Raw genomic sequence first — 27,058 nt, forward strand, 5'->3', positions numbered from 1 at the left:
ATTTTGGCGGCGGCGGCGGCGGCGGCGGCGTTGTCTATGAGTTTGAGTCTTCACTTAGTATCGGGTTCGGATTTTACTTGCAGAGAGAATAGCGGCGGCGGCGGCAACGGCGGCAACGGCCGTCTCTTAGCTCCTCATGGCGAAACCTGTGCGGGAAAGGTAAGAGGGTGAAGGACTTTTCTGAAGCCAGGCTGGGAAGGGAACCGTCTGCCTCTGGAGAGCTGAGCGGCGACCGGACTTCTCGGCTCCCTTGGGAGTGGGAACCCCTTTATTGCCATGGCACTCTCTCCCCCTCGAAAAGCAGCCTCAGAAGCAAAGGAAGGTCTGAAGGAGGCTCGATATCGGATCCCCCAGCCGCAATAGGGTTTCATCTTTTGACAGCTAAGCAGTGAAGTGGCTGGTTATAATTCACACCGAAAGTCCAGGGCTATGGTCTGGGAATTGTTTAAAAAAAAAGATGGACAGGCAAATCTTTTAAAAAAAGATTAAAAGAAGGCAGTGGTTAACCACTTATATTTGGCCGCCCCCCCCCAAAAAATAGCATGGGTGTGTCCATGAAGTCCCAGGAGTCAAACCGGATTCTAGGGTGCCTTTATTCTATCATATCAATTGTGGGTTTTTAAGCTACACAATTGTGTGTCTTTAAGCTACATAAAGTCACCAGCTTGCTTTGGGAAAGATGTTCTGGGGCTTCCCTGTCCATCTGTTGCATCTTATGAGGACAACAACATTGGCTTATTTTACAACTTTGTTTCAAAGCAAGGTGTGTGTGTGTTCTGAACACTTAAATGCATTACTGTAAATTTATCTTTTGTTATTAAGCATATAGTGTTTTCCACTGAGATTTATAGTTGAGTGGAAATCTGCGAAATTTATGTTTATATTTAATGTATTTAATCAAATTTCTAGTCTTCTCAATCACTGAAGGACCTCTATCCTTGTAAACGTCTTTTTGATTAGGTATTTACATTTATTGTACTTTTATACTCCAATAACAGAAGTTTTTGGAGAGCCAGTTTGGTACAGTAAGTTCCAGTCCCACCTTAGGCACTGAGCCAGCTGGGTGACTTGGGCTACATTCAGTAATTACTTTCTCTCAGCCCTAAGAAGAAGGCAGTGCCAAACAGTACAAAAAGCCTTGCCAAGAAAACTATAGGGCAGTGATGGCGAACCTTTTAGAAACCGAGTGCCCAAACTGCAACCCAAAACCCACATGCATCGTCGGGTGCTGGGTGGGCGTGGCCCATTGGGTGGGTGTGGCCCATGGGTGGGCATGGCTGCGATGGTAACAGCAGACTGGTGGGACTAAAATGTTCAATCAATTCCCACATTGCAAGATCTTTTTTTTTCCGTGAGAAGTTGAAATTGACTGATTGAACCTTTTTTTTTTTTTGTACACGGCAGCAGAGGCCTAAAGTGAGAAGGTTTTTATAAAACCCAGCTGAAGGTCTAGGACTGTAGTGATGGTGTGCGTGCCCACAGAGAGGGCTCTGAGTGCCGCCTCTGGTACCCGTGCTATAGGTTCGCCACCATTGCTATAGGGACTTGTCCAAGCAGTTATCAGAAATCAACACTACAAGAACTAGAAGTCTGGGGACATGTTATATATTTTTAGAAAAAGAGGGAGCACATGTATACTGCCAGGGCTATTCTCTAAAGACCCTGAGATGCATGAACAGCATTAAGTTCCTTCTACTGATTACTCAGTGGTTCTCAACCTTTTTAATGCCGCGACCCCAACCAGTCGTAAGTCGAGGACTACCCAACTGCTCGTAAGTCAAGGACTTTCCCTGCCCGGGAGCGCCACACATGCGTGGTGCCGCCCCCTGTGCCGGCCGAGGCGTAGCTGGCAAGGGGCAGCGACGGTGCAGGGTGACCACTGGCTGGGCCACCAGCTGGCCCAGCCCAAGGGAGGTAAGGCACCTGCCAGGCCCCATGCGTGCCAGCAACCCTCCCTGCACCCGCCGGCCTCCCACCTCCCACCCCTGGCCCTCTTTTACTTACATTTTTAGTAGTTGCTCAGCAGGGAGGGGTGGAAACTTCCAGACAGCTCGCCTTTCGCTGCAGACAACTTGCAGCACCGTTTGCAGAATGGGACTTTTGGCGGGCTCAGCAGGGCAGAGACAGCCTGGACAATTCCTATTGGCTTTTGAAAGCCAATAGAATTAGACTCTATTCAAGAGAGTCTATTCTATTGGCTTTCAAAAGCCAATAGAATAAAAGGGAGTAGCACAGCTAAGGAAAAGGGGGAAAAATGGTGGACTGCATTGTTTGGTGACCCCCGTGAAATGGTCGTTCGACCCCAAATGGGGTCCCAACCCACAGGTTGAGAACCGCTGGATTAAGTACTCTGTTTTAGTCATCTTTTAACAAGTTAGAAGCCAAGTTTGTCCTTGGCTGCTTGTTCTTTTCAGGGTGCCCAAAATCACATGTGATGGTCACCAGATCAGAGATGAAGTTCAATCTTTGACATTTTCTGTTAAAAAAAGTATTAATGTATTACATTGATGTCTAATATTAATACTAATGTGATGCAAATGAGAATTCTGATGTAAGGAGCAGAACTGAAGAAGCTTCTTGGCTGAGAAGCAAAATGTCTTCAAGGAAAAACAAAGTCCAGTTGCCTTTTTAAAAAGCACCTTTGGGAGTAAAGGCAATGCGTGCATTAAGTGTCCTCATGGCACTGAAATTACTCTCTCTTCTTTTTCAGTGAAATTTTGGCTTCTTCCCTAGTGAATAGTGTGAATCAAGCACTGGGAAAGCTTCTAGATTTGTGGAATGCAATGGGAATTAGCAAAGAGTTGCAGCTTGAACGCATGCAGGTTGCAAAGTCCCACATTGAGGTATGGATCAGAATGACAGCCTTGAAATGTAAAATGTCTTATGTGACATTGGATTGCATGAAACATCCAGTACCAATTCCCAGAACCCATTTTAGGGGGAAATTGCTATTTTGTGGTATGATGTGATATTGGCCATCAAATGTTGCTCCATTAGAAATTTTGGTTTCATTGAAGTAAAACAGAGATAGGTTACAGGCAGTCTGCCTGTGATCATGCTAGCTTATGATTATCCCAAAATAACCATTCTCAGCACAATAATTTTTAAGTAGTTCTTGTGTAAGTTTAAGATCCATTTTCATTTTAAATTGCCCCCCCCCCAAAAGTCCAATATGATTTCACCCCACATACCTGGAAATGTCACAGCGTCAGTGGAACATCGCAATTGTAGTACTTTGAGGCCTCAAATATGTAAAGTTGCTGATTGAGACAAAGTCAACAGCTGGGAAAAATATGGGGACAATGCCACGTAAAGTTTCTGAAATGTATAATGTCTTGGGAGATCAGACTATTCTGCATAATTCTAGCCTTTCATTGTAATGATAAAAATTCAGGCTTTTCAGAGATTTTGAAACTAGAAAAGGAAAGCTACTTGATGGGAAGATAATAGGAAAAATATTACCTAAACAAAATGTTATCTTGAATTTTTCAAAATACAATACAGCAAACTGGATTAGGGGCACCTTATCAAATTGTCTTATCATTTTTTCCCCTATTTTTTTATTTAGTAGTTCTGTGCAAAGAAACTCTTTGCAAATTTTATGGAAAATATGTTTCCTAAAGGTTGCAAGCTGTATTCAAATAAAGATAGCTAGCATTTCTTTTTGTAAAACCTTGGTGGCGGCGGGGGGGGGGGAAATGTTACTGTAAGATGTATTGTGCTTCAAGTAAAATTTGCTTGTTTGAATATATTATCCCCTTTGGAAATGTGTGAAAAACATTGGTGTGTTTAGGACAGCTACTTAAAAACCTGGAACGCTGGCCTTCGAAAGATCCATTAAATCCAATCTCTCTCTTTCTAACAATACAGGAAAGTTAAAAGCACCTGAAACAGGGTACAGTACTTGCTCAAGGGAAGAGGTGTTTATCTTTAATGCAAGTATCAACATGTCTCTCAGCAACTGCCACTTTAATATAGTTTAGATCAGTGGTTCTTAACCTTTTTGAACGAATCGCCCCCTTGAGCCAATGAGGAAGTTGTCTTCACCCCCCTCCCCCAACATAATGTCTCCATCACAACATAGGAAATAATTCTTCAATTTATGCAAACACATTTTTTGTTTTCTTTAAAATTGTCATCAGGACATATTGATGCAAATCATTTATTTCCAGTCTTTTCCCCGTATCTCCCATATTCTGGCCAATGGCACGCCACTGTATGGGTAGAGGCTGCTGCGCAATGCGCATGAAGATAAGCGATGCGTCTTCACATATGTACGGCATTCTGTACTAAAGCTAGCTGGAGGAACATTTGAAAACACAATTTCAATCCAGTAATAGCGAGCGATCTGATGTTTTTGTATGACAGATATACAGCCCTTCACTGTACGAAAAAGTCTCAAAAGTGTCCCCAAAACGTCTCGCTCCATCGCCCCCATATTGCTCCCTTTTTGTTCCATCGCCTCCCTGAAAAATGAAATCGCCCCCTGGGGGGCAATATCGCCCAAGTTAAGAACCACTGGTTTAGATCAGGGATGTCAAACTCAATTTCAGCATCAGCATGGTGTTTGCCCTGAGGGGGTGGGGATGGGGTGGACAGGTGTGGCTGGGATGGGTGTGGCCATCTCAACATCACTCACTTCAGGGGTGCCTGGGCAGGACTGAGGCAGATCTGAGGGTCTCCAGCGGAGGAGGGTGGGACCAGGCGAGCAAAGGGGCATGGTCCCTCCCATCCTTCCTTCCTTCCTTCCTTCCTTCCTTCCTTCCTTCCTTCCTTCCTTCCTTCCACCCTCTGTTCTTTCCTTCCTCCCTCTGTTCCTTCCTTCCTCCTTCCCTTTTTCCCTCCCTTCCTCCGTTCCTTCCTTCCTCTGGAACCGCTGGAGATCCATCGGAACCACTAAGATCCACTGGAACCAGCAAGGAGCTGCCCCGCTGCCTCTGTCCTGCCCCCCAGGTGTGCACCCAGGAGACGGTCAGTGCCGGCATCCTGTGTGAAGTCAACTTGCTTGGCAAGACAGCCAGCAGGGACGGGACTCCATTTGCGCGCACACCAGGGGGCAGGGCAGGGCTGCCCCTGGAGTTAAGGCTGAGCGCATTCTGGCTTTGATGGACACAACCAGATTGTAGATCAGCGCAGCCCCCAACCCTCCCACCAGCACCACCAGCTTCGCAGCCACAAGGCTTCCTTTCACCGGGACAGCCCCCCTCCCCCCACGCAGAATAGCAAGACCGGCAGCAACATGGCAGCGCTGGCAATCTCGCTCCCTCCCATCACCCCTTCCTGAACGTGGTGGAAAGAAAGAGATGAGAAGGAGATAAGGAAGAAAGTGTAGCGGAGAGGAGAATGGGGGGGGGGGGAATCTGCACTGGCTGGGAGGCTTTGCCGGAGCTCTGCGGATTGAGCAGAGAGAGGTCAGGAGCTCCGGCTGCCTCCGCGGTGGCTGGCGGCGGGGCGGGGCTCTTGGGGAGGGATTTTTAAAGGGGAAGAGGAGATTAACTGGGGGAAGAAGATTTTATTTTCTCTTTTCTGGAAAGACAAGCTAAGAGGAGGGAGTGCGAGGTAGGAAGTTGGCGGAAAAAGTTTTTTATTCTTTCTCCGGAGAATAAACTTCCTACCTCGCTCTCCCTCCTCTTGGCTTGTCTCTCCGGAGAGAATAAAAAGCCTGCCACTTTAATATAGTTTAGATCAAAGTATTATAAACTAAAAGCCTTCTTCCCAATTACAGGTACTCGGTTTTTCACTTTTTTAGTAAGTAATCATTTTATTTGTCTGATGTATCGCAACATTTGTTTTGTAGCAGGGAAATATGGAGGACTAGTTTTAACTGTTCTCGATTTTGTTGTCATGCCCCAAATTTGTTTTCCATGAAACCATGTGTAAAATGGCATGAGGGATACAGAGGAAACAGAGTCAGCAAAACTCTTCATTACATTCATGAATGAAAGCCATGACTGACAACAATCTGATACCTTTTTTTGACTGCCCCTGGACACACATCAAATCCTGGGTTAATTGACAGGCTTTATTCTAGCTATAGATTCTGATGGGTTCTGGTCAAGTAAGCAGTTCAACTGTTAAATCAGTGAGAAACCCATGCTGACATGCTTCATGGGGGTTTCTGGACAGATGCTACTGAACGACATGATCGATGAAGAAAGCAGTTTAAAGGAAAAAATTGAAAGGGATATTGATATTCAGAAAAATCAGCTGAATATACTGAGAGATCAACTTGGTCTAGACCCTTACAAGGTAAGTGCTTTTCAACTGCTGATTATTCCCAAGAACGGAAAACTAAAGTGCTATTAAGCTGCCATTAATGACTTTTATTTATAATTTCATCTTGGCACAATTCTGAAAATACCATTTCATTTGTATTTCACTATCTGTGATGGAATACAGGGAATCTGTGTATTATCAAAAATAGGATATCCGATATGTGACACATGTTTTGAGAATGTCCAGTGTTTGTTTCCAGTGGTTTTGTATTATAATTTTTTTGGTAGGCACATTCAAAGTATGAAATGGAAATCTGGTGGAAATTAAGTTGGTCTTTATTATAAAGACTTTGCAGAAAATAAAAATCACCCAGATTGCCTCTTCATCTCCTGAATTTCATGCCCTAATTGATTTTTTAAACTTGCAGTACAAATTAATATTCAGATTGATGGTTTTGGTATTTATTGCTTTTAATGTTTTAGAATTTTTTATTAGCATTTTCTAAATGCTAAGCTGCTTTGACTTTTGTAGTGATGAATATTTAAAAAACAAATAACTGTAAATTAAATTGAATGCAGCTTGATGACGGAGATAGTAATTTTCTGAGGGATTTCTTTTTGAAGCAAATTGGGAAAATAGTGTGTTTCTCAGCAAAGGGGAGAGTAATAAGCTTATTTCAGTTGATTGTTCAATTGTTCATTGCCTAAGAATTTTGTAAATGACTGCCTATTGTTTTTTTACTTCTATAAATTGGAATTCCATGCTAGCAATGGTAAGCGTGAGGCTTCTTGCATCTCAGTGTTGTAGAGTCCCAGCACCTATTTAGCACCAGATATTTCTTAATAATAATAATAAAATTGGAAGGGACCTTGGAGTTCATCTAGTCCAACCCCCTGCACAGGCAGGAAACCCTATACCATTTCAGACAAATGGCTGTCCAGTCTCTTCTTAAAAACTTCCAGTGTTTGAACGTTCACAGCTTCTGGAGGCAGGTTGTTCCACGGGTTAATTGTTCTAACTGTCAGGAAGTTTCTCCTTAGTTCTAGGTTGCTTCTCTCCTTTATTAGTTTCCATCCGTTGCTTCTTGTCTTGCCTTCAGGCGCTTTGGGGAATAGCTTGACTCCCTCTTGTTTGTGGCAGCCCCTGATATATTGGAATACTGCTATCATGTCCCCCCTTGTCCTTCTCTTCATTAAACTAGACATACCCGATTCCAGCAGCCTTTCCTTATATGCTTTGGCCTTCGGTCCCCTAATCATCTTTGTTGTTGCTCTTCTTTGTACTCTTTCTTACTCTGCAACTCCCCAGAGATATTCTGCTATTTGAGTATTTTCACCTTTTTTTTAAGCCAAGATTCAGCAGGCAATATATAGCAAAACCACCCCAAAACCTCTTCCCTTGTAGGAAGAGAGTTAGCCAAGATAATTAATAATCATTGCAACCTCACCTTTGGAATATACACTTAGCTACCTATATTGGGGAAGAAAATAAGAAGAATCAAGCTGTAAAATGCCAATGTTAGCATAGGGTTACATATCACCCACTGGTCTGTTTTAAGGCTTTCCCTTACAACCACAGGATCTGGGCCAAGTGGACTTTGTGAGTGAGCTGACATTATTTCACAGCATGAAGGTAGCCATAAAAAAGATGTATCTCCAAGGTCCAGTTGTAACGATGGAATATGGAACCTGCTGTATTAGAACTAGTGAGCTGAGAAATCTCTCCACGTTTCTCCTCCTCTTGGGGACTTTTCCTGCTTGGGGTGGGATGGTTGAGGGTTAATGCTCCCCGAATTCACTGGCGACCCTCACATAAGTTGACCTTGGAGTGGCTTGACTTCGGCTCTTTCCACATAGCAGAACCAACCCTGTTTAATTGTGGGCGCTCCATCACTGGAGGTTTTTAAGAAGAGTCTAGACAGTCACTTGTCTGAAATGGTATAGTTCTCCTGCTTGAGCAGGGGGCTGGACTAGAAAACCTCCAAGGTCCCTTCCAGCTCTGTTCTGTTCTATTCTGTTCTAGTAGAATCAGCAAACAATAGGAGAGAGGCCACTCACAGAAGTGCTAAATATATATATATATATATTTGCTGCATAACTTTATAGGCTGATGATGGACTAACTATCCTTCAGTCAGAGAAGGAATATCGTCTGGCTTTAGAAAGGGCTCTTAAAGAAAAACAGGAGCGGCTGGAGAAGTTGACACAGCTACAAAGAGAAGATCAGGCGTTGTGTACAGAGCTTTGTGTAGCCCCTTATTATATCCCTACTGGCAGTATTCCAAATACCACAGAGCTGGAAGAACTAAAAGAACATATTACAAATCTTCTGGAAGTAAAGGTACGGTACTGACTTAATATCTCTTCATTAGCAAATCAGACATTGCAGTGAAAAAAATAAGCTAAAATGAGCACTCTGTTTTCTTGAGCGAAAAAGAATGAGTGAGCATGGTGAGATCTCTCTGTTCTTCACCTCATCTGCACTGAAAATTCTATAAAGTTTGCTGCCAGAAGATAAACTTTGACTTTCATCCAGAACATGCGAAGAATTTGTAATCAAATTAAGCATGAAATGGAGGAATATGCAGAGATTCTATTTTATGATGAATGGAAAGTCAACTAATAACCTCTTCTTACAAGGTTCTTTATGGGGGACAGTTGTCCGGAGTACCTTCAGAGTGCCAACTCCCTCGCTGGACCATAAGTGATTTATTTATCAAATTTATACGGCCACCCATCCCACACAAGTTGTCTCTTAGCAGCTTACAGTAAAACCAACAGTTGAAACAGTATACAAAAACCAAGTAAAACAAATGTAAATTTAGAAAAAAGGTAATGAAAGAACACATCAGAATATTATGCATGATGCAGCCAATACATGGAGTCACTGTTGGCACGGAATCCCCAAGTTTGTTGAAACAGCCATGGTTTAAGGGGACTGTCTATCTTCCATGGTATCTGCCTGGCTGATATGAGCCAACAAGATTGGCATACTCCAGACCCTTTCAATCGGTGTTATCTTTTAGGAACTACTGTAGGAAGTGTATCTTCCATGCTGCAGTGCCTGCCCATCTTATTTGTTCTTGTATTTGTTTTTTATCTTGGGTTTTTTTTTCTTATTAATACGGTATTTAATTTCCTTTGTGATATTATGAGTTGGGCAGATTCTAAATTGCATAACAGTAAAAATAAAAAATGGAATAAATTAAAATGATCTCTTTAATTTTAAGACATTTATTTATTTGAACAGGAACAAAGATTAGAAGAGTTTCATAAACTGAGGAGAGAAATCAGACTATATAGTAAAGAAATTGGGCATGTACCTGATGGAACACTGGAAAATAATACGTTATGTGACGACGAAGAAGGGTACATTTGCCTTACAAAAAAATACCTTGAAGATCTCCAACTGCTTATCCATCAGGTTGGGCTTTTTGTGAATCGATTACTTGAACTATTAACTCACAATATTGTTTAACATCATATTTCATAAAAAGCAAGGAAGGCTCCAAAATGAAAGTATCTTAGCTTTTCTTTGTGTGGATTCATAGCATTTATACAATGTGGTTTATCAGTCTACTAGACCAGGCATGTCAAACACAGCAGCCCACGGGCCGGATGTGGCCTGCACAGGCCATTCCTATCCTGGCCCCGCAAAGGCAACACAAGTCCCGGTACATCATGGTGTGGCCTGTGATGTGATCAGATTTGACACCCCTATACTAGACTTTGTAACATTGCAAAGGGGTGATGGTAAGAATGATAATAAATCAAGTTTTAATTAATTTAATTAGTGTTTTCTTTAGCTCAGGCTCATCTTTTGGATCTGTCCAGTATTAGCAGCCTGTGCAAACGATTGACAAGGTTAAGGTTATGCTTATTAAAAGCTATTTAATAGCATTTTAATTGTTGTTTTCAGTCTCTTACAATGTTTGAACATACATACAGAGAGAGAAAGAGATCGTGTTCTAGTATCAACCATTATCCTTTATTGAGCAAAGGAACATGGAAACTGGGCCTTTTTTCCCTGTTGACTTACCTAGTCAACATAGGTTCTGTTAGATCTGACTTGCTTTTCCCTTTAGGCTACTATTTTAAGAGAAACAGAGTTCACTTTCCTTAGTTTTTATTCATTTGTATCCCATCTTTATTATCTTTACAAATAACTCAAGGCTGTGAATATATCCAACACAGCTTCCTCCTTATATTTTCCCCACAACAACAACAACCCTGCAGAATGAGTTGGGCTGAGAGAGATGACTGGCCCAAAGTCACCCAGCTAATTTTTATGGCTAAAGTAGGATTAGAATTCACACTCTCCCATTTTCTAGCCTGGTGTCTTAACCGCTAGACCAAACCCTTAGTTCTCCATTCTTTAGATAACCTTTTTTGCATGTACTGATTTGAGTGTGCCTTTGTAGTTGCAGAAGAAGAAAGAGTCTCTGACAGCCACCAAGGAGGTCATAATGAAAGCGGTTCAACTTCTGTGGGACAGACTTCAGTGGCCACAAGAAAAACAAGAAGAGTTCACAAAAATGACCAGCCAGTGTTCCATCTGCGAAGCCACAAATCTGGTAATAGAAGGAGAATTTTGATCTCTCTCTCCACTACTAACATGAATGTAATAAGTGAAGTATATTTTGTAACCATTGACAATGGTTTCATCTTGTTTTCATTAGTGGGAGAAAGAATTGCAAGCCTTAGAAGAGCTGAAGAAAGAGAAACTTAAAGAAATTACTTTGAAAGTCAGGCAAGAGCTTGAGAGCTATTGGCAAAAATGCTTTTATACCGATGAACAAAAAGCCGCATTTCAGCCCTTTTATGATGGTAATTCATTGTAGCATATGTTTTTAAATTTTAAATGTAATCATTATTTACTTTACCCGTGGGAAGTCCTGTGCTTGAAAGCAAAGAGATTAAAAGCATATGAGAGGGTTGCTGTGGGCATGGCTGAAAAAGTAGCGGGAACAATTTTAAATTTCCTGCTGGCTTCCCCACTGACTTGTGGGAAATTGGCAGGAAACATACGAAATCATGATCATATGAGTGCAGCTAGCCTCGATGACATAGATCAGGGGTAGGCAACCTTGGCTCTTTTATGACTCGTGGACTTCAACTCCCAGAATTCCTGAGCCAGCCATGCTGGCTCAGGAATTCTGAGAATCGAAGTCCACGAGTCATAAAAGAGCCAAGGTTGCCTACCCCTGACATAGATGTTGTCCCCAATTCGGGTCTTAGCCTGGTGCTGAGGCCGATGAAGAACACCAGACACAAAGTTCAGGCTTTTATTGAAGAGCTCCAAGAAAAGGGATCCTGGCCAAAATGCCAAGGAACCTCAAACCACAGAATTAATGAAGTTTTATACATTTTCTCTAAAGTAGAAGGCAGGATAAGGTGGGATATATAAGAAATATCATCTAATAAACATTTCAATAATAATCTAACAATTATCCTGTTGGTCTCTAGCTGTCCCTATTCCTAAGCCTTGCTTAATGAATGCTTCAGGAGTTATCTAATACACATCCTATTTGCTCCAGGCCATCTCCATTCCTAGCTTTTAGCTGAGCTTGCAAGATGCCTAAGTCTTCTGTTACTTTTTTAACCACACAGAATTGTTACAAGCTTTACACCTGCATATTCCCTGTGAATAAACATTCTTTGTTCTTGTCAGACAAACGCTCCAATTACAGGCTTCCTGATCTCTTTTGAAGTGTATACCTAATCTTGCTTTGTTTTGGCATCCAGCCCATCATTCCCCCCCTTTGAATCTGAAAATGATTTCATTTTCCAAGATTCACCCAGCATCAATATCCGTGTACAGGTAGACTGCATAGTTTGCCTATAGGCAGAAAGGCAAAGTTGGAAGGCATTGTAATCCACAACAGGTGATTAAGAGAACAATGACTATACCCATCAGGCTCATTATTAGGATTCTCAACTAGTTGAAATCAGATAACCATCCTGTCAGCCAATGCCACCAGCCTTCCCATTTTTTTTTTTTTAATGTGTGGGGTTGCAGCTATCTTTGCTATGTGTGCAGCTTGGTTCTGGATTTCCTTTTCTGTTACTTTTATCACCTTTTTAACCACACAGAATTGTTACAAACTTTACACGTGCATATTCCCTGTGAATAAACATTCTTTGTTCTTTCCAGACAAATGCTCCAATTACAGTCTTCCTGGTCTCTTTTGAAGTGTATGCCTAATCTTGCTTTGTTTTGGCATCCAGCCCATCATAGAGCAGGGGTCCCCAATCCCTGGTCCGTGGACCGGTACCGGGCCACGGCATGCCAGCAACCGGGCTGTACAAACAAACAAAGCCCCATCTGCAGGATTCAGGCAGGACACAAAACCACGCCCCCCTCTGGTCCGTGGAAAAACTCTCTCCATGGAACCGGTCCCTGGTGCTCAAAAGGTTGGGGACCTCTGGCATAGAGTACCCAGATCACAAACACGTCACTGGGAATGCTAGGACAGCCAGAACTCTGAGGACTCGTTATAAGTCTTCCTATTTCAGCAGCATCCTAACTTTGAATGCAACCCAAGAACTATCTCTTAAGTATTGTTTATTGGAATAGTGGGACAAATGGCAAAACATTTTCTGGGTTCAGACACAATGAATGTGTTTTTTCTAGTCTTGTTATTTTTTGCAAGGTTTAACGAAAGGTGTGTTTTCTGATTTGTGTAGAAAATTTCTCAGAAGAATTGTTGAGCCATCATGACGAGGAACTTTTCAAAATAAAAGTGCTTTATGAAGAAGCCAAGTGTGTTTATGATAGTATTCATAAATGGGAGGCCATTCTGGATCGCTTTATTGAATTACAGGTAGATGCTCTTTCAGTGCTTATATTTTTTTAATTGTCTGGGGTAGTTTATTATTTTTTAAAAAAAATTACGGCAAATACTCTTTTCTGACGTGAGTCAGAACACAGTATTTGCCCAGTGCTGGAATTTTCCAGAAGAGTTATAATATCTCCCCATTGTCCCCAGAAAAACAGATTTTGAGAATGCCAACCTAGTAAGCTGAATGGGAAGAAAGATATTTGATTTTTAAAAGTAAATGGTAGAAAAAGGATGTTGCAACAATGACAAAATTCAAAGTAATAGGCGTTTTTTGCCATGAGATCAGCGAAGCTGATTTCTGTATTGATCTTATTCTTTATAACTGCAAATTTTAATAGACTGAGAGAAGAAACCCAACTCAATTTCAATCAGAAACCCTATTTATTTGAGAAATTATCTTATTCTTAAAACCTGGAAACTATAGTTCTTTTTTTTTATTTCTAGCATTCTTAAAACTAATCCAGGTACAATACAGGCATTACTTTAGGAGAAAAGCAGAAAGCTGGGGGGGAGAGGAGTTAATCACATTATCAGCTTAGAGTCATTACATTCCTACAGGTCAGGTGCAAAGAGGCAGGGCCATCCATTAGGTTGTATCATAGAAGCTTTATAGACAAGAATCTAGTCAACTGAAGTTCAACACTAAATTGGTGCCGGATAAGGGTCAGGGGTATTCAGGAGGAGTTGGACTTGGATCAGTTGTGGGAACGTAATGACTCTAACCTGATGACACACTTAACTGTCCCCCTCTCAGCTCTGCCTTCTCTTTTCCTACAGTCCCTGAGTTATGAACGAGTTCCATTCCCTAACCCTGTCTTTAACCAGAATGTATATTTAAGTCAAAACTCATATATACAGGTGGACTGCCTATTACTAAAAATAGCAGAAGGCATTCCCCTTCCTGCAGCCAATGTAGCACTAAACCCACTCAATGCTTTCAGGAACTGCTGAAAATAGACTATATATGAAAACATGCCGCTTTACTGGGTCTTCAAGTATTGTGTGCTGCAGTGCTTTGTCAGCTTGAGAAAAGAGAATGTGGTCTGCCATTTTTTTTACTAATAGGCAGCCCCTTCATATCTAGGGGATGTCCTTAAGTCAGATTTTTTTAACTGGGGGACTGCCTGTATCTAAACTGGAAAATGTATTATCTAGAAATATTATCATATAATTTGTTACGCTAGTACAGTATTTTACCTCACCCATATGATTTTACTTTGGTGTTGTATATTTTCAATTTTTGCTGGTCATTGAGTGAATAAACAGTATTTTCATTTTATTACTTTGATATTATTCTTGGACTTTTTAGACTTGTCTGGTTTGTTTTCTTGTTATAAATAGATCACCAAAATAAAACCTACTCTAGCATTAAGTTGATGAAATGAGAAAATTACATCCAATACATGTGTAGTAAGCATTATGCTTTGGCTGTAGGTCTGAAGGAAGATCCCCTTATGACAGGATTGATAGTGAAATTGAAGTTGCTATCGGTAAATACATGTTTGGTTATTCAGTATGTAATTTGTTTGTGTTTAGAAAAAATCAACCGATCCAAGCAGGCTCCTAAACAGAGGGGGTAACTTGCTAAAAGACGAAAGGGAACGTTCAAAGATCCAAAAGCAGTTGTTAAAGGTAAAATGCCAGGACAATGTTTTCATAGCTTCTCTCATTTGTGTATGTATGTATGTATGTTGAGAATAGGGGTAACAGTGAAAGATTAGCAATCGTGAACCTCTCTAAATAAAAAGACAAACATCAAATACTGTAACAGTGCAGGTTAAAAGAGCTGCAATGTAACATGAAGTTAATATAATTATATTGGCTCTCTTATTCTAGCTTCATTTCATAAGGCTCTTCTGTAGATTGCAAAAATTTTATGTATATAAGTAAACCTGTCTATAAATTCCTCAAATGGAAAATATATGTTTCTATTGACATACCTCTTAAAATTATTGATGATTTCTTTGCATTGTGTGTTTTAACAGAATACAGTTAAGACATAAAAAGTTTTATTCTGAAGTAGTATTATGAGTAAGCCTTTTTTATATTTGAAACTAATTACTTGGGCACTTGGTTGAGTTGGGCGGCTATAGAAATGGAATAAATACATAGTTAACATTGCAGAATAATTAACGTAGACATTTCTTTTACAAATTTAGTTAGGGGAAGAACTGAAGAAAAATATTGAGACTTGGGAGAAGGAACATAATTCAGATTTCGTTATTAGAAGCCAGAGGTTTCTTGTTTCCATGGCTCATCAGCTGCAACAATACAAACTTAAAAAAGATCAACCCAAAACAGTAAGTTGTTATTCATGATTTCGGTGCTTTTATTGTGGAATAAAGTGGTTTCATGCTTGAAGACAGGTCTTTTACATTTTTTTTTTTAGATGTAAGCATCACATTATTGAAACTTAGGAAAGTGGGTTTTTTTTTAACTAATTATACCTTTGCTATCTTTTTGTCCCCTTTCCCAACATTTTGAAGTTGCTCAATAAGTGAACTCAAAGCATGGTTAGCAGCTGTTTGCAAATATGTTAGAGGTGAATTTTGGCTAGATTAATGAGTAACAATTATCTGAATGTAATTCATATTTGAAGGAGAGAATGAAAAGACAGAATGGTCAATATTCTTGTCCATCTTTTAACAATAATCAAAAGGTGGAGATCATGGTTGTCTGCATGATTGGATATAGATTGGTGTAAAATGTATCAACATTTACTATAACTGTTTATGTTTCAGTCAGTGAAGTCGCATGAGTCTGCAACTCCAAAAGGAGCTATGAAGAGATCTGCCCATGTGAATACTGCAACTCCAAACAAAAAACGCAAAGTAAAATATTTTCTGAATGCTTAGTTGCTAACAAATTTTCATCCTGTTTGTCCTGTGTATAAATGAGACATGGTATAAAAAGTCAGGAATATAATACAATATTGTAGGGTCTATTGTGAAGGGCTCATTTTGAAACTCCTATATTCCAGGACTGTTGAATTTTCTCCTTGTCCGTCATTGCCTCCAAATTGCTCCCTACTTCTTATTTTTGTCTTTTTTTTTTGGGCAGGTGTGCAGAGGTTCAAGTCAGATAGTAGGCTACAAAACCCCACTATTTTCAGTTTGTAAAGCTGTATGGGACTCAAAAGTATTTTTGGTAATAAGAGACTATGTTTGAAGCTGGCCCTTTAGTTATTAGCTTTCAGTTTTTTAAAAAAAAAAATCTTAAAAATCGAAAGAAACCTGGAACCTGACAGATATCTTGGGAATTTTAGCAGGTCCATTGTCACAGGAATGTCTTAAGCATTTCTACCATAGTTTCAGAATAGCCATATAACTATTCTGCACAAAAATGGATAAATATATTTGGATTGCTGTATGTTAAAGGCAATTTCCGGATTACTAAGTACTTTTAAAAAATGAGACTAAATCTATTAGAATCCTATCTTGATTGTCTGTAGTATAGGCCAGGGCTTTTCAACCAGTGGTAAGGGTACCACCTGTGGTACATTGGCACCTGGCAGGTGGTACGCGACCATCCTAGAAAAGTGGTAGCAGGGGAGGGGACTGAGCTGAACTGGTGGCAGCACCGCACAAGCCTGAGCGAGAGATGGCTGGAGCTGCTGGGCTGTCAGGGCTCAGTGGAAGCGCCAGGATCAGTGCCAGGATCCAGCTGGAGCTCAGCACTGATCCTGGCGCTTCTGCTGAGCCCAGAAGTGCCGATCAGTTGGAATGTTGCAGCATCTCTAGTGATTTACATTCAGATGCTTGGCAATTCATATTTATGATGGTCCCAGTGTCCCAGAGTCATGTGAAGTGACCAAAACCTGCTGCAACTACCCAGCAGACGGGGGGAATAAAAACCAATACCCTCCACTCCACCCCCACTGCTCACAATAATGAAAACCTCGGACAGGAGAAAGAGCACCACTGGGTGGACAGGCAGGTGTCTTGCTCGGCTGTGGCTTGGGGGGCACTTTTTTCAGTGCCATTGTAACTTCGAACAGTCACTAAGCAAACTGTTGTAAGTCAAGGACTACCTGTACTTTATCACTTTTTTCCTTTTTTTTTTTTTTTTGGTTATCAAATTTTTGACACCTTGCTAGGCGACTGGTGGTACTTGGATGTTGCCATATCCTAAAAGTGGTACAATGGGTGAAAAGGTTGAAAAGCCCTGGTATAGGCCACCCTAAAACTTTCTTTTGGCTCAGCAACTCTGACATAATATAATAAAAATATAGCTTTTCAATATTCTAAAACAAGTTGCAGGATATTTTCAGTAGAAAGAAATAAAATCAGCTTTAAAAATAATTACAACAGTAACAATTATAACAGTGATAATAGTACAGCAATACCAATATGTATGGCAAAACCAGCATAAAACAGAAAGATAGCAACTTCTGCAAAAGGCTGGGAGAAACTTTTTGCCATGGTATCCAAGAGATCAGAACAAAGATGCCTCATCCTCTTGGATGAGGCCATTTCACAGCTAATGCCAGTTCTAAGAAGATGCGGTCCCTAGTAGCCACCTAGCTCACTTCACTTGATGAGGTTATATTTTGATAGCTTTTGATAAAGAACTCAAGAAGTCAATCTTTAGGTATGCTAGTCCTAGACCAGGGGTCTTCAGACTTGGCCCTTTTATGACTTGTGGATTTCAACTCCCAGAATTCCTCAGCCAGCGTGCCTGGCTGAGGAATTCTGGGAGTTGAAGTCCACAAGTCATAAAAAGGGCCAAGTTTGAAGACCCCTGTCCTAGACTTTTGATGGCTTTAGAAGCTAAAATCAGCAGAATGGTTTTTTTTTTTTTTTAAATTAGGGCTGGAAATCTCACAGTATTAGCATATCAATCCTAGCTTCACTTGACCAAACTTGCTATTCTGTTTGGAGTCAACTTCAGTTTCTAAATAATATTGAAAAAACAGCCATATGGAAAGGAGGTTTGTAGGGAATAGATAATTTTAACAGAATAACAGAGTTGGAAGGACCTTGGAGGTCTTCTAAACCAAACCCCTGGTCAAGCAGGAAACTCCAGACAAATGGATGTCCAGTCTTTTCTTAAAAGCCTCCAGTGATGGAGCACTCACAACTTCTGAAAGCAAGCCATTCCACTGGTTAATTAATTGATAGTTATTTTAATCCAGATATCAAAGAGAATTTACGTAGCTCTGGATTGAACTGGGAAATTCTTGAGGTCTCTGAGCTTGGTTGTTTGCTTGCAGATGTTTCATTTTCCAATTAAATAGGATCATCTGCAAGCAACCAAGCTCAGCACCAAGGACTCCACAGTCCGGGTAAACAGTTGTTACCCACTAAATGGCAGTAAGAAGTTATCTTTTTTCCCTGTCTTTTATCTGAATTTTTGTTGCCTTAATCTAATATAGTACTGCAGTCCTGAAAAAGAAGACTCTTAAAGGTCTTTGTCTAGACCAGTGGTTCTCAACCTTTTTAATGCCGCGACCCCCAACCGGTCGTAAGTCAAGGACTACTCAACCAGTCGTAAGTCAAGGACTACTCAACCAGTCGTAAGTCAAGGACTACTCAACCAGTCGTAAGTCGAGGACTACTCAACTGGTGCAGCACCGTTTGCAGAATGGGACTTTTGGCGGGCTTAGCAGGGCAGAGACAGCCTGGACAATTCCTGTTGGCTTTTGAAAGCCAATAGAATTAGACTCTATTCAAGAGAGTCTATTCTATTGGCTTTCAAAAGCCAATAGAATAAAAGGGAGTAGTACAGCTAAGGCAAAGGGGGAAAAAATGGCGGACTGCGTTGTTTGGTGACCCCCGTGAAATGGTCGTTCGACCCCAAATGGGGTCCCGACCCACAGGTTGAGAATCACTGGTCTAGACTCTAGACTGAGATAACCTAAGAATATGTTCTTATAAATTAGTACTGGTTTTAAACTTTAATGTGCTGCTAATTAAAATGTCCACAAGTTTCTTATCTCTGACTATAACTATATTTTTCAGGTGGCCTCAAACTTAACTGTACTGAAAGCATCCAGTTGTAGTAACATAGCAACCAGCAGTTCTGCTCCTGATAAACTGTCACTTCAAACCAAAGTGAGTAAAATTGATCACAATTCTATTTAAAACTTGGTCTGGTTGTTGGAACGTAATAAAATAATGAGCAGTTGTATCTTCAGGTTTGGGGGAACACAGTGCAAATCCACTTTTTGATCAACATTGGCTGGGTTTCTTTCATTGTGGGCAAGGCATTTGTGTATCACATGGCACATGAGCCAGCTTGATTTATACTTCTCCCTGATTGCTCTATTACTGGCTGATCTGCTTGGTGATTGACATCCACAGGTGTTTCCCTCAGGATTAGAGAGAGGATAACAATGTGTCTGAGAAGCCACATATGATACACTGGATTTCATTTGTAAGCTTTAACCTAAACTCCTGAATCAGTACAGCTTTGAACAAAAAAGCAAAAAACTGAACTCAACTTGAATTGACAAGTGTTAATAATCTTTCCATGAGTGCTTATTCAAAAGTACCTTAAGTTCCTCTAATTTCTTGTTTGTTTTGGATATTAAAGGAATACAAGCTATGCTTTCTATGTTTGTATGTATAATTAACATCTCTAACTGGTTCTGGCAACATAATTTTTATTGTAAAAATGTATCAGCAAAGATTATTTAATTTTGCTCTGTGTATATGAGGTTAAGATTTTTTTTAATAGAATTTAATCTTATTTTGGTAAGCAAATAATTGTGCCTCTTGTGATATTACTTTTCAAAGTTTATTTGATTTATAAATAATCCATATTTATCAATTTATAATAAATAGATTGGTGGTGAGGTGGTTAGAATGCAATATTGCAGGCTAACTCTGCCACAGTATGGAGTTCAATCCTAACAGGGCTCAAGGTTGACTCAGACTTCCATCCTTCCAAGGTTGGTAAAATGAGTACCCAGATTGTTGAGGGGTCAACATGCTGACATTGTAAACCACTCAGAAAAGCAGAATTCCCAACCTGTGGGCTAGGGATTTACAACTGGGCCGCAGTAATGGCCAGTGAGTTTACACGCACATCCTCATTTGCGCAAGCAGTGGGTGAGCGCATGCGCTCTATTTACGTAAGTGGCAGGCATGCTGCTCGTGCAGAACCATCCCCCCGCCACCCGTCCGCAAAGCTGGAAACATTGGGGAACTCTGCTATAAAGCACTATGAAATAGTATATACTGTAAGACTAAATGCTATTGCTATTTATTTATATTAAAGGGCTTTCCAAACTTAGCAAAAATGTTTTGACTGCTACTCAATGAAAGCTCAGCTATTGTCTTATTGATCATAGGAAACATGACATGCAAAGTTATGACGAACACCACAATGGTCCATTTTTTGCCTACATAATATTCTACAGAAAATATTTCATATGGATCATAATAAAATTGCAAATGTTAAGAAAAATTCACATTCTTAGCAGGGATTCAGCTCTTGGATTTATACAAAATTATTTATATAAAAATTCATTAGACCTGTAATACTAAAGTTTAGGAGCATGACTTTCCAAAGTGTATGCTGAATTGCATCTCATATTCACATATTTTTTGAAAAGTAACAGATCAGTATTTTTCCATTTCTGAGAAAATACTTCTTCATAATGTATGTTTGCGTAAGATTGTTGAAAATATTGTGTACAGTTGAAAAGATTATAAGTTTAATACAGTTTTAAGTTGTTAAGGAAAGGTCATAGTACAGAATGAAGAATATTCATGATGTATTATGACTGTTTACATAACAAATAGAAGAATGTAAAAAATTATCTTTACTTTCATTACAGTTCTTTGTATAAATATCTGGAAGTAAATTCCATTATAGTACATTAGATATGACTTACTTTCTCCTTTAGGCATGCAGAAAGCAATTGTTTCATGAATGAGAAATTGTTAGCTTCCTCCCAGAGAATTTTGATTGCCAGTACTGAATTTAAGTGGACAACTTATTCCCGCAAAAGATTATCCAGAAAGCTGCCTCTTTACTACCGTAATATATTCTCAGTGAATCTGATCCCATTCATCTTAGATAAATTATTCAGAGAAAATAAAAGGTCTGGTTTACCTTTCAGGTAAATACTGTATAAACCTAACTATCTGAAACCGATGGACTACTCTTAACTATGTTTAATAATTGATTGATGACATTCGGGCGATAACTCAAAAGGCCAATTGAAACAACTATCATTATGAATGCTATTGATTTTTTTTTTTTTAACCAGCTGGATGAGATAATAAGTTGTATAATAGTGTGAGACATAGAACAGATTTTATAAGACAATGCTCTAGTCCAGGGGTGTCAAACTGCCAGCCCACGGGCCGGCAATGGAAAAAAAGTCGCGATAAGTCATGTCACGTGACGTGGCGAGTTTGATACCCTTGCTCTAGTCCTCAAACAAGTCTCTCAAGTTTGTTTAACTACATGGACACTTCTGGGAAATTTTCTTGATAAGAAATTACTATTGCCTTCTACCAGAATGGCTTTTTTTTTCTTTCTTTTTTATTCTAGCTTAGTGGTCTCCCATCCAAATGCTAAACAATCTGACAGTCCCCTCTCCCCCATCACTCAAGGCAGGCGTGGTTCTGCAATTTGCCATGTCAGTGGTTATCTGAAATCATTTCTTAAAAAATCATTTTTTAAAAAAAGTAGATAAAATTATTTCCCCCTGATCTACAACAGCTATTTGCTTGGCTATATTTTATATTTGATGTAATTTGAGACTAGGTGTGTATTGCAATTACATTTTGCAGACTTCTTCCAAAAGCACACCTCTATATTCCCTGAACCAAGCATCCTTAGAAGAGTGCAAGAAAAGCAAATCTGACAGCCAACCTAGTTATTCAGATTTTCTGGTATGTCTAACTTGTGTTTCCTTACTGCATAGATTCATAGGAAATAAGTAGAACGTCGGGAGCAATAGGCTAAATATTAGCTTTATTACAGTTTAGTAATGATATTGATAGGAGCCAGGGGTTTCCTTAAATTATGGTATCTTGGAAGAAGAAATAATCACTGGCTGTGTGAATGTTTTGCATGAAGGGAATGTTAATCCTTATTCTGTCTGGGATTACAGGTAGTCCTCGATTTACAACAGTTTGCTTAGTGACCGTTCAAAGTTACAACAGCAACTGAAAAAAGTGACTTATGACCATTTTTCACACGGCCGTTGCAGCCTCCCCATGGTCATGGGATCAGAATTCCAGCGCTTGGCAACTGATTCATATTTACGAAGGTTGCTGTGTCCCAGAGTCGTATGATCAATTTCTGTGACCTTCTGACAAGCAAAGTCAAATTTGGGAAGCCAATGATTCACTTAACAACTGTGGCAAGAAAAGTTGTAAAATGGGGCAAAACTCACTTAACAAATGTCTCACTTAGCGGCATAAATTTGGGGCTCAATTGTGGTCACAAGTTGAGGACTTCCTGTATTTGAAGATTGCTTTATGAATGTTGAATAACTCAAGATAGAATAAAGGCACTTGCTGGTGGGATTAATTTATCCAACTCTCACAATTAACCTTCTTTTAATTGCACTTGCTCTTCAGCTACTTTTTCTTTCTTAAATTCTGGCTTGTCTTAATCCTATATAAATAGCCCCATTTTTTTTTTTTATTCTCAGCTCAGTTAAAAATAATATTCTCTGACCATAGGAAACCTTGATGTCATTTCTGCTATTAATACCTTTTTCTTCCTCAACCCATAATGTTGATTCTATGCCCACCTGTAATTTAACAAACTACAGTATATAATTATATGAAACCAAATTTAATTTCTTAGTCAACTAAATTTGATTCTGCTTTTTTATCAAGAGATCTTCATTGGCAACAATGGGTAATAAATCATTACATTTTACGCAAGTCTTCTAGCTTGGGTTCAAGACCTTTCCTTTGGTCCCTTTTTCAAATCCTATTTCTAACTGCACCTAAAAACAAATATGGAAAAAGAGGGTTCATTTAATATTTTCATTTCATATATCCCAGTTGACAAGCTACTATATTTTGAATTTCTTGCTATCCCATAAATTTCAAATGGTTTCTTTGAACAGTTCTCCATACCAGCTTATTTTGCTGAGGATCGTTTTATTCCTAGGAGAGTTTCAGCTAATGTGGCTGTTAAAATATCCTGTCTGCTAGTTAAAAATCATGTTTTGCTCTCCCTGGAAAAAGAAAATAGTTGAAAATTCCGCTCTACTCTTCCCTGACACTTCCCCCCCCCCAGAAACGTGTTTCTTTTCTTTTAATTATCTACATTCTTTTTACCACATTTTTCACCCCAATTTCTTTTGAAATGGGTGGTTTGCTGCCTTCACCAGAACCCTATGCACATGTTGTCACCAGGTTTTGCCACACGTTAAAAGGAAAAAACAACATATATTAAAATAAATGCCATTTGAAAACTGATAACTTTAATCTTGGATTGAAGATCCATATATACTCTGATTATTGACCAGAAAAGCATGTGGTTAGTTCACTTTCAATTTTATTAAAATTTGGTAGCTTCTCTTAAAAAAATACTGTTGCAGTACATATTTTTATGTAAATGTTTATATTATACATTATAGCATAAGTATAATGTAACATACACACACACTAATTTTGAAATTTACACCAATGTAAGCATTAGGGTGCAAAAGATATGCATTGTGGGCTGGGTTTTACAAAGGCTTAAGCTTATCTAACCAAAGCATGGATAACTATTTTGATATCACTGCACATCAAAACTGAGGCAAATAACACATTCAGGATCTAAGGATTGTTTAGGATTGATGAGAACTACAGATTGTCTCTTTTGATTCAATTCTATGGTTATATTTTTAACCATTTTTGTTCTCTTCTCCCTTTTCACACATACTTCTGTCTACCACTGAAAAAAGCCAAAAACTTTCAACCAATCCTCTTCCCCTTGATTACTTTTTTGTCAAACTACACTATCATATAAAATTTTCCCCATTTCTAAAATAATATAACATTCAAAATATTGAGGCAATATGATGCATGTTCACAATTCATTTACTAATTTTCTAATTTCTACAGATAGTCCTTGACTTATGACTGTAATTGACACCATAATTATGGCCATAAGTTGTTGTAGTCGTAAGTTGAAGCACCCTCATAACCAGAGGTAATTTTCAGGACTTTTTTGCAGCAGTTGTTAAATGAGCACAGCAGTCATTAAACGAACCCATTCATTTGAATGGGCTTTTTTTTTTTTGCCAGAAACATCACAAATTGTGGTTATAGGACCATTGAATACCACAACTGGTCATAAAGCTGACCCACCCAACATGTGGTCATGTGATTGTGAGGGGGGGACGTGACCATTTCTGACAGCCAGGAGTGCTTAACAGGCTATAAAGCATCCATTTCATGGCCATTAATAACTTCGAACTGTTGTAAAACTACCAGTCTTTAAGCGATCCCTTTTCTATCCAAATCTAAGATTTTTATTCACCCCAGTGAGTGTAGCCAGCAGTTCCCTGTTTTAAACATGCAGCTTTTCCTAGTTTATCCTATTTAATGATGTCTTTAAGTCATGTCTTTATTGGTTTATGATTTTTGCTCTTCACTCTCATGATTCTCTGCAGTCTTCATTTTGAACCACTTCTGTGAATTATGCCATCTTTTTTTTCCAAGTTCTTCTCTTAAATCCAAGGATTTGTTTAGAGAAGGGTCTTTTGGTTTGTTTACCTGATACTCTTGACTCATCTCCATTTCTCTGCTTCTCAATAATTTGCTTTGGATAATTGGTTCTCTGTGAAATTCCTCTCCATGCCTTGTCAAATAATGTATAAAGGATATGATATGATCATCTGTCTCTTTGTGATGTTAATCTTCAGAAAAATCTTTAGAACATGTTTAACTGCATTGAGTTACACTTTTAAGAATCACTGCTGGGAAGAGCTGACTAGAATAGCGCTAGTCTCAATGATTTTATTACTATTTGGAGTATTGTGAAAGTGTAATTAATAGTGCTTAGCACTATTGCAGTTTAATTCTGCCAGATAATATTATGGAACTATCAGGGTTGAAGTTTTAGGAAATAAAAACAGTTAATCTTGAATTTAATTCCACCAAGCAACTTTAATTCCACCAAACAATCCTACATAGACTTAAGCATATGTAGGCATATAAATCTTGTGAGGATTATTTTGGAATAAATATGCATAGGATATTACTCTTAAATAAAAATATTGTAAACATCAAAGAAATTTCAGGTCAGGAATGTAAACCGATAATGCTCCAGATATGCCTGGTACCTAACATCAGCCCAATCAACATGGCTAATGATAAGTGATGCTGGTGGGCTACGGGTCACAAACTCCCTACCATCCAGCTTTAGGTGTGTTGACAGAACAAGTCACTGGGTTCCCAAATCACTTTAAACTATAGCATGGATTACTTGGTTGGCTTTATGTAGAGCACATCCTCTTTTTTTTGGCATATATCAATTCTGAGAACATGGTGTGGGTAAGGCTTGCAAAATGGGTGCTGCGAAGGATTACTCTGTCAAGGTATGGCAATCTGGTGGGGTACAAATAGTTGTAAAGCTTTGGCTTGCCAAAAGTTGTCCCTGCCCATGTTCTAACATCCCTGCTTACCTTTCTCTGTTATCTAAACAGAGGTAGATACTTCTATGCAAAGCCCTGTGCTGCAATTTTCCCTCATGTTTTGGGGACATTAAAAGTATATAGGCGAGGCTGGCAGTTTGCTTTGCAGGGTGCCAACTTCCTGTTTTATTTTTTAATTAAAATGTTTTAGTCAGGTGAAGCAGGATGTCTGGCCCCAGGGGAATGTGTTCTGTAAACTCAGCCAGTTTTGATTCATTCAAGTAAGCTAAACAGGTAGTCCTTTCTTACCAACCACCTGTTCCAGCAACATTTGTAGTTACAATGGCACTCAATAAAGGAGATTTGCAACCAGTCCTCACACTTACGACTGTTGCAGCGTTTCTGTGGTCATGGGATAGCAATTCAGGTGTTTGCGGCCAGCGTCACATTTACAGCAGTTATAGCATCCCCATGGTCGCCATTTGCAACCTTCCCAGCCACTTTCAAGAAGCAAAATCAATAGAGAGGCTGACAGGAAATTACAAGTCACAGCAATCTGACAGAGGTTATGCTTATTAAAGACCACAGGTGATTTGCTTTACAACCAGAGCCAGAACTGACATTGTACATCGACATATGCATAGCAATGGAGTTGCTGATTCCAACTGCAGTGAGGACTACCTGTATTTAAGCAAGCCAGAATTTAGTGCAATATGTAATGTGCACATATTCAGGAAATGTATTTGGTTGTTGGGATCACCAAAACAATATGATCATCTGATTTACAGTTTTACTTGAGCATGAAGGAGAAATGCATTGAAATGGAAACTGATTTATGAATTTATTTTTTGTTAGCTCTACTGCATATTTTTGTTATTCCTTGTAATATTACAGAAAGAATTTACAATCAAATCAAGCATCCACAACAAGATTCTGAATTCCACACTCAAAGAGAATTTGGATGAATGAGCTGTTCTTGATTTCTTCTCTTACAAAGCTCATCAGGTCAATGGGAATTGTAATTATATGATGAATGAACACTATATAATTATATAATAAGATACTAATAGGTCATCTTTTTGTAATACTCACTATTTCTGTTCTGGCTATATGTATATAAAATGATGTCAGAATATCATCACGTATGTAATAAACGCTATCTTTAGGGAGGAACAACTTAAGCAAACAGAAAGCTTAAACAGTTTCCTTTATCTGTGTTAAATGCAGAATGAACTTACAAAATAAGGGGTGTGTGATTAAAGGAACAATTATGTATAAACTGAGGGGGTGATAAAAAGCAGATGTATCAGAAAGCCCTTACGTTTTATTTAAGAGAATATAATATATGAAAGTCAGGTTAGCCATTGATCCCTTTTTCTGTTTTCATTATTGACATGTTAAGATTACAAAACAAGTGTTTATGTAAATGTTAAAAAAATAAAAGTTTCAGTTCATCGA

At 39.2% G+C, this 27,058-nt stretch overlaps 1 protein-coding gene across 4 annotated transcripts; it reads left to right on the top strand.

The window, feature by feature from the left end:
* On the top strand, nucleotides 1–27,058 carry LOC120315399 (protein regulator of cytokinesis 1-like). Of its 4 annotated transcripts, none has more exons than XM_039359678.1 (14): nucleotides 1–159; nucleotides 2,711–2,843; nucleotides 6,127–6,249; nucleotides 8,322–8,555; nucleotides 9,465–9,638; nucleotides 10,636–10,788; nucleotides 10,894–11,041; nucleotides 12,902–13,038; nucleotides 14,593–14,688; nucleotides 15,216–15,356; nucleotides 15,798–15,887; nucleotides 19,017–19,109; nucleotides 21,804–21,905; nucleotides 26,495–27,058. In XM_039359678.1, exons 1-14 carry the CDS (start codon nucleotides 137–139, stop codon nucleotides 26,567–26,569), a joined length of 1,722 nt encoding a protein of 573 aa, XP_039215612.1. In that variant the 5' UTR covers nucleotides 1–136; the 3' UTR covers nucleotides 26,570–27,058. The 4 variants fall into 4 exon arrangements, with proteins under 4 accessions (XP_039215612.1, XP_039215613.1, XP_039215614.1 ...); XM_039359679.1 differs by having other exon boundaries at nucleotides 8,349–8,555; XM_039359680.1 differs by lacking the exon at nucleotides 21,804–21,905.

Source organism: Crotalus tigris, unplaced genomic scaffold (assembly GCF_016545835.1).
Source record: "Crotalus tigris isolate CLP2741 ecotype Arizona unplaced genomic scaffold, ASM1654583v1 scf7180000019100.1392032, whole genome shotgun sequence".
NCBI lineage: Eukaryota > Metazoa > Chordata > Lepidosauria > Squamata > Viperidae > Crotalus > Crotalus tigris.

What these genes read in the sequence shown, in the direction of transcription:
- LOC120315399 (XM_039359678.1), top strand. Translation starts at nt 137, where the DNA reads ATGGCGAAACCTGTGCGGGAAAG. An exon ending in TTGCAAAGTCCCACATTGAG is followed by an intron (nt 2,844 to 6,126) that starts GTATGGATCAGA and finishes GTTTCTGGACAG; the next exon opens with ATGCTACTGAACGACATGAT. An exon ending in CAAATCTTCTGGAAGTAAAG is followed by an intron (nt 8,556 to 9,464) that starts GTACGGTACTGA and finishes TTATTTGAACAG; the next exon opens with GAACAAAGATTAGAAGAGTT.